This window comes from Odontomachus brunneus, unplaced genomic scaffold, assembly GCF_010583005.1.
Source record: "Odontomachus brunneus isolate Ranch 3 - 2012 unplaced genomic scaffold, Obru_v1 Obru_scaffold_017, whole genome shotgun sequence".
NCBI classification, from domain to species: domain Eukaryota; kingdom Metazoa; phylum Arthropoda; class Insecta; order Hymenoptera; family Formicidae; genus Odontomachus; species Odontomachus brunneus.
The window spans coordinates 1,479,357-1,493,176 of NW_022639467.1; the positions used below are offsets into that span (position 1 = coordinate 1,479,357).

At 42.5% G+C, this 13,820-nt stretch overlaps 1 protein-coding gene across 4 annotated transcripts in view; it reads right to left on the reverse strand.

Annotated features, from left to right (window-relative positions):
* The window catches only part of LOC116841695 (BAI1-associated protein 3), a 124,636-nt gene that overhangs the window by 16,263 nt on the left and 94,553 nt on the right, over window positions 1-13,820 (reverse strand). For 3 of the 4 annotated variants that reach the window (XM_032809960.1, XM_032809961.1, XM_032809962.1), the window contains 13 exons: window positions 12,617-12,784; window positions 11,563-11,629; window positions 9,947-10,136; window positions 6,150-6,296; window positions 5,993-6,037; window positions 5,060-5,216; window positions 4,521-4,724; window positions 3,568-3,726; window positions 3,156-3,325; window positions 2,883-2,990; window positions 2,531-2,680; window positions 1,893-1,944; window positions 1,099-1,140 (listed from right to left, as the gene is read on the reverse strand). In XM_032809960.1, the coding sequence (XP_032665851.1) occupies window positions 1,099-1,140; window positions 1,893-1,944; window positions 2,531-2,680; window positions 2,883-2,990; window positions 3,156-3,325; window positions 3,568-3,726; window positions 4,521-4,724; window positions 5,060-5,216; window positions 5,993-6,037; window positions 6,150-6,296; window positions 9,947-10,136; window positions 11,563-11,629; window positions 12,617-12,784 (1,659 nt within the window). The remainder of the gene's footprint in view (window positions 1-1,098; window positions 1,141-1,892; window positions 1,945-2,530; window positions 2,681-2,882; window positions 2,991-3,155; window positions 3,326-3,567; window positions 3,727-4,520; window positions 4,725-5,059; window positions 5,217-5,992; window positions 6,038-6,149; window positions 6,297-9,946; window positions 10,137-11,562; window positions 11,630-12,616; window positions 12,785-13,820) is intronic. The other variant, XM_032809963.1, reaches the window with a different exon arrangement.

Here is a 13,820-nt window from a genome sequence, read left to right on the forward strand (position 1 = left end):
AGAGAGAGAGAGAGAGAGAGAGAGAGAGAGAGAGAGAGAGAAAGACAGTAACGCAATTATCGGATGGCACGACGCTCTAGAATATACGTATTTCTCGTGGTCGCTAACATTGAGACGGAATCGTGCGCAACAAATATCTGAGCGACCAAAACGTCACGAAGTATGCATTTGTAATATTCGCACACGTGCGTGTGCGGCGTACACGATGTACACGTGTCAAAACCGGACTGCTCGCTCTTCGCTCCGCACACTACTGCTCGCTGTTGGTGCAGCTTGCGAGTATACTTTCTTTCTGTTGATATGTATGTTGAGAATATGCTCTCCTCTCTGCGCTGAGAAATTATATCCATATACACATGGTAGTCCCGGCTCTCGCTATAAAGTATCGCGCGAGCGTGCGTCATCGATCAAAACGACCGACTGCTCGACTCGAAACTAACGTGTATGTGTATATGTGTGGGTGGGTATGTATTAACGGTACATACTGAGAGAAGGAATATTTAACAAAATAAACAATGTTTATTCAACAGGTATTAATAGCATAGTTGAACCAATATGCATATTTTTGAGAAAAAATTTGTTTTAAGTGAGAAAGTGTGTGTATTTCCCTAAACCGTACAAGCTTTTCGTAAAAGTAATGGTTTATTTTATTTAAACGAAAGAATTTAGATTTAGTAAATATGTCATTTCAATACCCACCGAATAAATAGTGTTTATTTTTCAGATACTTTTTCTCCCACAGTGTATATACGATCAAATGTACTCAGCAATTACTAGGTCGACGACGTCTGTTTAACTGCATACTCGCGTAGCTTTCTGCGCGTTTTCGCGACGTTTATATCGCGCATACTCTATCGTCATTGTATCAATCTGAGTTTAATCAGCAGCTTGACTTGTGGTTCGTTAAGTATGCAGATAAAACTGTGACGTATACGACAATTTCGACAATTTTACATTATACAGGAAAAGAAAAGTAAGAAACAAAGAGAGAGTGAGTGATAGAGAAAAGGATCAATAATAGAGAGGCAAGAACAGAGTGAAAGAAAGAGAGAGAGAGAGATAGAGTTTAATATCTTGTGGTGGCGTTTGAAAAAGTACCTCGGAAGTGTTCTCCATGTGTTTCGCCACGTGTTCCGCCAGCTATGGACAAACATCTCGTGTACAGTAAAATCGCGCTGACCTGATGGACATTCGTAATTCTTCTCGTCACGTCTTTCCTTAACCTGGCCTTCAGGTCACTGCGACTCGTTTATTTACAGGGTGTCCGCGGCGCATCGTTAATACAATTTTGCAGCTATCTGCACGACAACCTGCTTCCGTTTCTCTTTTCCATTTTTCCTTTCTCTTTTCTCCTTTTATTTTCTACGACAATACTTACGGTCGATCTTTAGTCGCCGTTCGTCTTTCCGGAAAGCGATCAATGTGGGACACCTTATATATAAACTGTAATATGTATTGTTAATTCGATGCAAGGACGTCGATCGGACTAGTTCAAGTCAGTGGTTCAGATATTTTCTCGAATCAAACGACAGGATCGGACTTTGTAATTTGGTCGAATTTGAATCTCTTTGAGACGCATCTCAGTTAATGTTTCCGCGCTTCGATTCGGGCGGCCTCGGCGGAAATAATCGGAATGACTTTTGATCTCGGATCTCTCTGCCCTCGCAGACACGATCGACGTTTCGAATAAAGCGTTTAAGCCAAACATAGCACATCCAGCTCGACGACACAGTGAATAAAAAATAATGACGTGTTATGTAACAGTGTGTCTTTGACGCGACATCTCGTTGCCAGATATCATAAGTGAAAATACCTATTTATATGTATATATATATGTAAATATCACTCATTTATCCGTTCACGAGGAACGTTCCTTTCACTTGCATCCTTACCAGCTTCTCCAGTTGCTTGTATACTGCCGAGAAATATGGCACACCGTTCGTGCTGAAACACACAGATTAAACGTCGCGTGATTGTACAAATTGTTTAACACCTGAATAATGGCGCGTCTACTGCTTAAGTTAATCTAAATTAATCCGCGAGCTACAAGCTCATCAATTATTCATATTAATCTCCGTTACACCGTGCAATGCATTACATGATAATTGCAAAATAGAATAGGATAATAATACATATTTGATTCTATCAAAAAACAAGTGAATTTTCACTTCTATAAAATATAAAAATCGTATAATATAAATCCTCACAAAAATTCTCTTCGTGAGGATTTTTATATTTTTCAGAAAGAATATGTAAAAATGGATCTTGATGATATATCAAGAATTAAGGCATTGTAAATTCGCGAAGTAGTACTTTTACGCTTGGAAAGCGTATATTGGAAATATGAAAAAAATTTTAAAAATGAGATAGGACAAAAAAAGACGGGAGTGATAAAAGACCGAGTAAAGTACTGCTAACATCTTTCGCCTCTTTTGATAGAATATATTCTTAAAGGATCTTATTTCCTAAATACAATCGTTTCAATTCAAATTTTTATGCCTTTTAGAGTGAATTCGCGTAAGAAACTTACCTTTCAAAGAGACTATTATAACATTCAAGTCCCTGCTCGAGATCGACCAATAATGTGGTTACTAAGTTCGTAAAGTCTTGCAGGACCCGGTCGGCGTCCTGATCGGGTTCCTGATCGTGGCACATCGTCTGTTGCCTGGTATCCTCGTACCTGTGAAATTAGAATCGACCTCGATAAAAAGTTTCGGTATTTGCGTCGTGTCTCGCGTTACTCTTTCTGTCCTTATCCCTCATATCATGGCTGTGCTCGATCCTCCACATAGAGTTTCAGCGACAACATTTCACACACGCACGTGTGAGATCAATTTTACGTATGAGATTAATTGGACTTTATTGTGCAAGAAGTAATTTACCATTCGAGAGTTCCCTTCCTGAGGGCGGTAATAATTTCTCCCCGAATTTCCTTGTTGAAGGGACAGCAAGTGCGGAAAGCCTTCATATTCGAGAGAAGTCCCAGACATCTGGAAAACAGACACGCGCAATTTTTCATATTACTTTACATATCAATTACACCATTCGAACTTTTCGACATTTTTTTGCACATTCAGCTTCCATCGGGATCAATGAAAGTTGGAGATTGAATTCTTCGTCCGTACTTTAGCGTTACGTGTATCGTAAAAACTTACCTGAGTAAGTACTCCAACTTCACTAACGTCGGTTCATGCTGGGGTGGATACAGCACTCGGTGCTGCCTGACCTTCTTCAGGGACATATCTAAGAAATCGTTGAAGGAATCCGCCAGGCACTGTTCCGCGTCGCGCGACAGGGTCTCCGTGTGCCATCGGCTGTTAAGCTCCTGAGTTCGCGAGAAAATTAGAGTTCGCAATCGTTACTCACCAATTGGATTAGCTAAGCAAGTTAAGTCCAATACCCACGCCGAGCAAAGCATGCCGAAAGTTAAATTTCTCGCTGCAGAAACTTGCTGCAGAAGCGGCATGCATGGCTCCTCGCAAAAAAAAAACAACTTTAAATCACGTCCCGTGGGCATTGGGCTTTAGTTTCGATAGTGTGTTTCCGTGTGTTCGCAACGTTTGTTACCTGGAGTAGCCGATAAAGCGTTCGCGGGTCCACGGCGGGCTGTCGAGAACTCGCCACCCACCTTATTAAAGCTTGCTGCAACTCGGTTACATCACCTTGCACCGCGTGCTGATGCAGGATTGTCAGCGCGGTTTGCGGCAGTTCCCCAGTGAAGTCTACCTGGAGAACACGTATCAATCAATCGCGTATAAAACACGCGTCCCACCAACGATCCGTGGATTATGGAGAGAGATGAAGAAAACGTCCCTGCGACTTATTTCGTTTAATTCGATTACTTCTTATCTTCCCAGATAATCTGGGAACCATCTTTATGATCGCCATGACGTGTGAGACAATCGACAATATCAACTCTACAGTTTTGTAAATTGTATTTATGCAAATGTAATATATTTTCGTATTTTATTGACGCAGCAACAAATTTATTAGAAAATACACTCAGATTCTCACGTTACATTTTACACGATATATTGTTTTGAGAAAGTTCTAATTATTTCTCTAATATATTTCTAATACGTCACTTCATATGAAAGTCATGTGAAGCACTTAGGAGATACGTCGCGTGACGTAAAGTTGTCGTCATATGTACGTACACTTGTCTCTATCTGGATTATCTCCCGACTAATAAATAAAGAAGAAGCGTGACGAAAAAAGAATTACGCAATAAGAAAATGATTTTTCGCGCGGAAATGTATGTTCTCGCATTTGTTTATCCCATTCGTATTCCCTCGTTTATTTCGAATAACGCGCTGAAATATTATGACGATATGCACACGTGGTGCGACTTATAACGCGTTGATTCCATATTGCACGTCTAACAACGTAGGTGCACGATATTACCGTGGCACACACCGGAGGAAAATATACGACGTTGTTATGCGGAATATGTGATATAAGCAACATTTTCCGCGCGGCGAATACGCGCGGGTGTGTCCGTGTTATACGGTTATACGTACCCCTTGTTTGTTCATCTCGTGATTAAGGAAAACCGTATACAGCCTTTCCTGTTGCCTCAGCTCGCCCCAATTATCCTCCTCGGACGTTCCCCGGTCCTCTCGCGTCGACAGCCATAATTTCAGTCTGATTCTGCCTTGGATATTACTCCTTTGTGTTCGCGCCTCAAGTTTGTACCATTGGTCGAGTCCGGTGCTCGGGATTTCCTGCACAAAGACCGCGCGTATTCGTATGGTATGCTTCATTTTCAATACTTTATTTTCGACACAGGCCATTAGAATATAATTTGAAGTGCGTGAATGCAAACGGAAGTTCCCAAAAATGGTGACGTTGGTGGCACTCCGCTAGTTTATTTCGAGATAATCGACTTTGCAAATTTAACAGTTATTTTCAATCGATTTTGTGTTATATATATGTTGTTTAATTAAAAAATATTTCCAATCATTTTATCATGTTTCTCCTATTAAAACGTGTGAAAATGATTTAACGGTGCAATTTATGGTATTAAATAAGAAGGAGCGAATATTAATCAGATAATCACTTGTAAGGGAATGTTCACGCAACCCAAGAAGTCGTCCTGACTTCCGGATCTAGCGCTCTGCGCGATCTGCTTAAAGAATCGTCCGAGCCCTTTCACACCCCGCACTTCATTGAGTTTAATCACCGCGTCGAACACCGAGGATTCGTCGTCGTGGTCCCTGAAATCAATATCGCGAATCTAAGGTCTCGAGAACTTTCAGTGTAAATCGCAAGAGGCACTCGTATCCAGATTGTGTTTCATATATCGTAATCTCGTATCGTAATCGTATCACTATTAATAATAGATCAATAGTCACGATCTCTCAGTCATCTTCTGGACCAATCAGTCCATTAAACTCGGATGAACAAATTCTGAACAATTTATTTTGCTACTTCCGTGATATATGTTAGGAACATGCTCTCTAAAGTACAATCAATAAAATCTTGTTGAATTAGTTAATAGTGGCGAATATTTCCATTATATTGATGCACTTTGCGGGCACAGACAAGTGCCGTTGCATGCAAATCGCACGGAAGCCATTAATTCCATTGTCACAGGTGCAGAAAATGGAATTTGGCTCAGCATATAACGAATTCGTGTGCCACAGATTTTGCAGTGAAATCTCTAGTAGCATATATCGGTTTCACATAGATTTCCTACACGTATGTAACGTTTTGTAATTGTTTGTAAAACGTTTCGGAAACGTTCCTAAACAATGCATGCTACCTGGAATTTTACTTTCATTGGTGAAAATCAATGAGATATAAGACGGAGCAATAAAAAAGGGGCGCTCTCTCACTAAAAATCAGAAAACATTCACAGACATTCGCTGAAGTTCACTGAAATCTCCCTCTTACTGATTCAATCAGGAACACTTTTACTGATTCATTTTAAAAGAGTGCTTCCGACGTTTACCGACTTTTGAGAAAGGATGCGTACATATCGTGAACTCACCATATGTCCAAATGGAGAATATCCGTGCTGACGTCGTCGATGTCGCTGAAAGGAGAATCGGAACGGACGGTTATGCGTGCACACGAATTTAGCGCTACTTAGATTAATAAAGAGTCGCCAATTTACGAGGGGATCAGACCCCAAAGTTTTCGCTTACAAACGGAACTTCTCGTTCCATCGCGGGCTCAGTGTATGCGGCTTCACCGTGGTGGCTCGTATAAACTTCGCGGGTAAAGCACTGCTCAAGGATTCGCGGTGTTCCCGCCTGCTGCTGTGCTCCTTGCGCTTAAACGAGAGCCTGAAACTGATTTCGAATAGAACAGTTTACTAACTGCCAACATTCGTCGCTCCGCTAACGGCTCGTCCTAATCACCAAACGTTCTCCTCTCATCGCGATTCGTCCCCGATCGTTTCAACCTCCCGCTCGGCCGTCGTCGAGGCGACTCGACGACTCACCTACCCCTTCGTCGTGGACGGAAATGTCTCATGTGATCGACTCGCGGCGGGGGAAACAATACAGATGTAACTAATGCTCATAAACGATGCTCATAACATTCAACATTGAAGCGCGTATCCTAATTTACGATCGTTGAATCTTTCTTCGCGAGCGACATCGCACTCCTCGCGCAACGCTCCTTCTCTGCGTAACGAGTTTTCAACTCCGCAATTATATGCCATTGCGACTGTTCTCCCTTTAATTAAGTATTCGAGAGTGCACGAGTGCGACACGGTCGCGACGCTAATTTCCGAAATTGGAATTTTGATGCTAATTAGCAAACTGTGTCGTCCTTGTCTTCGTTCTCGTTATCGTCGTCGTCGTCGTTATCGTCGTCATCGGCAGCGTATAGGGATCTCAAGTTTTCCTCACAAGGCTTCCAGCTCCTCTATGCCGAGATGCGGCATGACACCGTCGGTTGTCGCCGGTATCCAGGTGAGATTTCGCGCGGATGACGAAGAAGCGCGGCGGCGATTCGAGTATATTGGCGCGCGGCCACGTCGCGCGTCTCGTCGCAGCACAGCTCGTGGTGTACTGTTCCGCTCTCGTTGCCGTCGCATTAATCACTTTGCTTATACCGCCAGGTGGCGAGCGAAACAATGCGGGGAAGATACACAGCAAAATAGGCTTTGCTCTCAATGTGCGTCCTTCCCCCTCGTTCTCTATCCGAACGGGGAACGACGCTCGCCGACAGAACTTGCCGCATCCGGCGCGTGCATTGTGCGTCTCGTCGCATTGTCGCAAGTGTCGTCGGAGTTAGCACACGGTAAATGCAGCTATCATTGGCCGATATGTGGATTCGTAGCGCGCTACCCGAGATTCGCTGCTCTACCCGATTGCTTCGATTCTTTGTTCCTTGATCATACTTGCGCATGCGGCTTCATTAATCGCTCAAACACTTACTATTAGGTGAGCAAAAAAGAGTTCTGAGCTTTTTTTTTGCAAAATTCAATCTTTATTCAAAAGCAAAAAATATTAATCAGCGAAATATTCCCCGTTTGCATCAACGACCTTTTGCCATCTTTCGGGCAGCTTGCGAATTCCTTGACGATAGAAGCTCATCGGCTTCGAAGCGATAAAGTCATTAATGCATTTTCGTATCTCTTCAAATCTCACTGAAATATGTATCAGCCAAGTGATGCTGCAGCGACCGGAATAGGTAGTAATCGGAAGGCGCCATGTCTGGGCTTAAACGCCGCGTGCGGGAGAAGTTCCCAGCCTGATGCAAAAATATGGTCCTGAGTCGCTTTCGCAATATGTGGTCGGACATTGTCATGAACCAGGATCACTTTACGACTTCGTTGGCCAATAAATGGCCTCTTTTCTTCTAATGCATTGCTTAAATCGGTCAATTGTTGTTCAGCACAAATCACTTCAGTGGCTTCAGCAGCATTTTTCTTTAAATAAAACGCGAAGTGAATGGAAAATCGAATATGCTTTTTTATTATTGCCATCGTGAACACTACTGATTTTTGAGGTTATGTGCATCAAACGTCAAACCGCATAGCCTTTTAGAAGGCGAAATGTCAACGCTTTAAAACCACAAAACGGCGGGGAGATAAATACAATTTAAATTGTTGTTTCGGTTGCATGAAATCTAAAGCTCAGAACTTTTTTGCTCACCTAATACATCCAGGATTATTGAATATTTTGGACTAACCGTGTCTCTTTCTACATAATTATTTATCATGACTGGTTCCCGAGAAATCGGGAACGATGTTCCAAAAGAGCTGTGACAGTTGGTTTCCCGAACATCGTTCCCAATTCCTCGACAGACGTGATAAATGCATATGCATATGCAGAAAGCGACGCATCTGGTCCGAAATATCCACTACTTCTAGTAAATGTTCGAGCATCAATCAAGCGGTACGTGACATTATATTCGTTATAATCGCGATTCAACTGAGAAACCTACGTCTAACTCTAAAGCCTGCATTAATGATTGTCATCTGAAACCTGTCAAGCCGAAAACTTAAATTCGAGCATCTCACTCTAGTGACTATTAATAAGGACTTTAGAGTCATGGACGCGTAATATTTCACGATTTGGCCGTGAATCGCGCTTGGATTTCTCTTTGGCCGAAGGAATCGCAAGTCGATACTTTTTAATCTCTTCGATGTAAGCGTGCCTCAGTTATGCATTACTTCTCGCGATATTAACTGCCACGCTCAGGTGTGCACTTATCTTAAGTAGCGCGCTGCCATTGTCTCATCTCAGCCGCCGATAGCGGTAGACGTGCCGCAATATTTCACAATGAGCGACGTTTTCGAAAGTGCCGGCCAACGCGATCGCGATTGCGTTGTCTTCGCATCAATCGCGCCGTTGTAATATCGATAGTCGATAACGGATTATTCCCGCTTCTCCGAGGGGCGGAAAATAAATCGAAGGGGGGAGAGAAAGTTCACGTCTACGTCTACGGCCTCCTACGGCGAGAAATAAAGAATGGAGCCTCTTGTATGCCGTGAGCAGAAACAGCTTTATTGACGAATGCTTGACACAACATCTGTCGTCACGCTAAATCGAAAATTCTGTCGGACACTTTAATCTAACAATCATCATACACACACACACACACACATATACGCACACATACCCACGCAAGCGCAACAGGGTTCAACCCTTTCGCTACGGTCGCCATTTAGCTGCGGACGCAGAGTTTTGCTACGTAATTCATAATATAATTAGTGGGAGAAAAGTTGTGACACTTTAGCCTCGACAAACTTCAGAACGCATAATAAGGAAATTTATTTTCTGAGAATTTTTTGCTTCTGAGGATTAGCAGAGAGAGAAACAAGATCTCCTTTTAAATGCGTTGCAAAATTCACTGAGATAGAATTGTTACAGCTTTTCTGCCACTGGTTGTACTTACTACGTTAGTATAAGGTAAGCTATTAGCTAATAAATTGCGTTCAGCAGAGAAAGCTGCCACGCAACTCATTGTAAGATTCGTGGAACTAATCGGTGAATGCTCTTAATCTTGGCCGAGAGTCTCGGAGTACCAATCAGATTCATCGAATTTTACAACAGTTGCAGCTTCCTTTGCTGAAGCGGCCACAGTGAATGAAAGTTGCATTTAGTAGTACATCGAAACTGAATTGAGCAAACTGCTGCCCAACAACAAACTATCCACTGAATATTCCGTTGCGAGTAATAGAAGTGAGCCACTGTAATGGCGTTTCATCCTAAACGATCGCTTAGGGGGTTAGCCACTCTGGTGGCGTTGCATCCTAAAAAGTCGTTTAGCGGAACAGCGCTACAGCGACGCAAAGTGGTAGCGAAAAGGTTAATCTCGCGGCTCGTCAGTTCGCGTCGCTGTTGGTGGTCGATCGGCAGAAGTACAGCGGAAGCGCGAAGGTTACAACGATGATCTCGTGGAGCGTCCGTTCTTTTTCTCTTTCTTTTTTTTCTCTCTTTTCCTGCATGTTCATTCGATCGACCTGCATCACCTGCCGACTTACCTGTGATGCTTGCGGAGCTTCTCGTGATGCGAGTTCTCGTTCTCGCCGCCGTCGGACAAGGCGCGGGTCGTTTGGCGCGGGGATGCCGGGGGTGTGTGCGGCGAGTGAGCTGTCAAGTTCGTTTGTGGGCTCAGTGGCGCACCTGCGTTGCCGGGCTGTATTCCCAGCATGCAGTAAGGATCACTGAATCCTGAGAAAAGCGCTCTTTCAGTGAAAGCGGCCTGGCGGAATTGCCAAGACGGATCGCTTGCTCCACTCACCCTCCCTCCCTCTCTCGCTCTCGCAATTTGCGGATTTTCCGTGTATAACGTACGGAGAGAACGCATCGGATAATTGGAGCATCTAATCGAAATCAATCAATCGATCGTGAGTGTTTTCGGCTGATTGCTTCGCCAGCGTCGAAATCCTTTTGCGGAATATCGCGGGAAGCCGACGCGAGTTCACCGCGAGGTGCTTTCAAATTTTCAAGATTAAACATTCTCGTGTGGCCGAGTTAATTCGAGAAGTTAAAGTTCAGCACGCGAGGGTATAAGACGGCTCGTTAAATTAACCAAAGAAAACGGGTTTCCGTCGTATATTCGTTTGCAGTTCGGACGAACTTATTGCGAAAGAACTTCACGACAAAAAAAGAATGGTCAACCAGAAAAGTAAAATATGGTATAACTCCTTTTTTCTGATTTCAAGAATTAATTCTTGATTGCGTTGATCTACCTATTCAATATTTTACTATTTTCTGGTTGATACGACCATTATTTTTTTCGTATTCTTCTTGCATTGAGTGAAAAAAATTGGTTGAACTATTATTATTATGGGCAAGGAGAGGGAGGGCTCCCAGAAGCAGCCAAAAGGACCTAAGTCCATTGTGTCACTCTTGTATCCATTGTACCATAATACCGGTATTCATCATTTTACTCCTGTATAGGATCTCTCCACACACAGATATACACGGGACCTACAGTTCAACGCCTGTTCCAAACGACCGTTATAGAAAGATATTCTTGGCAGAGGTACTCTCGGTGGTTTTGACGTTGTTTACCAAGAGGAGACGATCGTATGAAAGTTTCCAATTCTGTCAGGAATCGAACTTGGTACCCCTCGATACAATAGATCGGAGCTCGGCGAACGCACTTTCCGGCCGATTTTCGGACGGCTCCGCCTCGCATTGTTCCTCTCGCCTTGTTGTTGTCCCGCGATGCAGCCCACGAGTTGTTTGAGCATCGTTCGGGGAACACAACGCAAGAGAAACGCGAGGCGGAACCTTTTGAACATCGGCCAGAAACTGCATCGTTTGCTGAGCTCTATAATAGACCAACGTGCTGTTTACTATACCACGCTCGCCTCATGTTCGATCTAACCACAATTGTAAATACTTTTAGCTTCAACCATATTTTCTTATAGTAAAATGATAGTGCACGTAAAATTGTTATCACTAACACTGTAATAGAATTTAATGCAAAAGTATAAGTTTCTTGACCTCAATTTATAGTAATTATTTAGTTATGTGATTACAGTTATGAATACTAAAAATACTTTTTTAGCGCGTTTCTTTTTTGAGTTTTGTGTTTTTAAATCGCGAGAGCTAAGCACGGCAGCGCAACGGAACAGAATGCACTCACCGTTAGCGTCCTTCGCCTCGAGCCCATCGGCTTCGATTACCACCACGCTCAGTACAACGATGGGTGGCTGCAACAATGACAAATAAGTTACGTGCCGTTTATTTTCACTACAGTGTTGATAACGACGGCCAACGGCGGCCAATAACGACCAAGACCCAACGGCGACACATTTTTCGCCGGTGATGCGGCGGCTATTATATATCGCTGACACATTCCTTGTATGTAATCCTTAAATTCCATAACTTTAAAATCTTATTTATTCGATTACTCGATCCCTCGCTTCTCATTTAAACCTTAAAAATTAGAAATAGATAGGCGCTACTATATAGAGATAGATAGCCGCTAAATAGACAATAAATCAATGCAATTAAAAGCTCTAAAATCTAAAGGAACAAATTATGAGGCAAATAAGAGTAAAACGCCGATTATTTAGGCGGAATTGACGATATAATAAATACCAATATGATATACAATTTTGTATTATTATTGTATTATATTTTGTATTAAAAATAATTCAAATGTTGGTTCAGTATGATTGCTGTTGCGAGTCTCATCTGATTTTTAATATTGGCGACATTAATTTCTTATGCGTTATTAATTACTTTTGTTACTGAAGAGAATCCAAAAGAGAACTGAAACGTTTGAATTATTTTTGTAATAAATTGTATATCATATTGGTATTTATTATATTGTTAATTCCGCCTAAATAATCGGCGTTGGCTCTTATTTGCCTCATCATTTCTTCCATTAAATAGACAGATTGTAAAACACGCCATAGAATTTTTAAGATACGATAACCACAAAAGGGTTATTAGTCACACTGATGAAATATAAGTAATCCCCCTGAGTTCAGCCTTGAGTTCTCGTTTGTCTATCCAACGTCTAGCTCTTGAGAGCAACCTACAACCTAGAAAAAGTATCATCGTTCAACTGTAGATCGCGCCGTTTGTTTCTCATCCCTCATTATTAAAATTACGTTCGTGATCCCTGCGCCGTTGCGGACGTAACATGACACGCCGCCGTTGGGAGCAAAGTCAATAAGTTGACAGTATACCTTCTCCTCCGAGACGATATTGAGATATCGCCGGTGCTGATCCTGTGGGACGCCGAAGGCTTCTTGGGCGTACCGATACAGGTCCTCCTTGTAGTGCGCGTACTGCCCCGTGCTGGCGCCCACCGTGTTCGCAATCGTGTAAAGGACTTCTATGTACAACTGCTCCATCTGGAAAACGCGCGGTGCCATCTTTGGTTTTTTTAACGACGATGTACACTCAGGGAAGAAGATGGTATTGGCAACCTTATAGGTGATAATTATACGAGTTTTGTATATAGAATTGTGATATGTACACTGAGAGAAAAATTATATTAAAATCAACAAATATTTCCTTGATGGGTTAATGACATTGATGAGTTGATGACATTAACATATTTACTTAAATCTACATTCTATTTATTTAAATTAAAATAATTATTGTTTACCTGATTTGAATAAGCAATATTTGGTTTAAATAAAGAGGATGTAGATTTAAGTAAATATGTCAATATCACCCATCAAGGAAATATTTGTTTATTTTAATATAATTTTTCTTTCAGTGTATAGCAACCTTTGACTTTGAGAGACTGACAGCGTACAATATGGTACAGTAACATTGTTTCTCTCTGTAGTCGCCGTGCGTTCGGGATCGCGCCAGAGATGTCGCTTCCGTACGGCATCTCTGAACGTTATCTAGGGAGAGGAGAGTGTCGCAAGAGCGTGGAGCGTCAGATAGCTCAGTGGTTTAGAGCAGTTGTCCTGCAAGCGAAAGATCCGAGTTCAAGTCCCGGCCTAGCAGATCCACTCTGGATATTTTTCTTTTTCTGGAAAAGATACGCAGATAGCGATAGAAGATACCATAGAAGGAAGAGGGCAATAACTAGGTTCGAGATCTGCGTATCTTTTTGTTCCAGGAAAGAGAAAAATATCGAGAGCACGGTCCTGCTAGGCTGGGACTCGAAACCAGGTCTTTTGCTTGCCGGGCAACTGCTCTAAACCACTGAGCTACTTGACGCTCCACGCTCACAACACTCTCCTCTCTCTAGGTAACGCTCACAAGGGGAGGACCAAGTGACTCACCCTGGGATTTCGACCCCAATTTTTTTAATTATTCTGGAGATGAAAAAAAAGATACGTGTCCTGGCGTTTGATAGAATAGGCCTTAGTTTCGGAGTAATAAATTTGTGAAAATATTTAGCCATATCCGAAGCGCACCGCAGCGCGA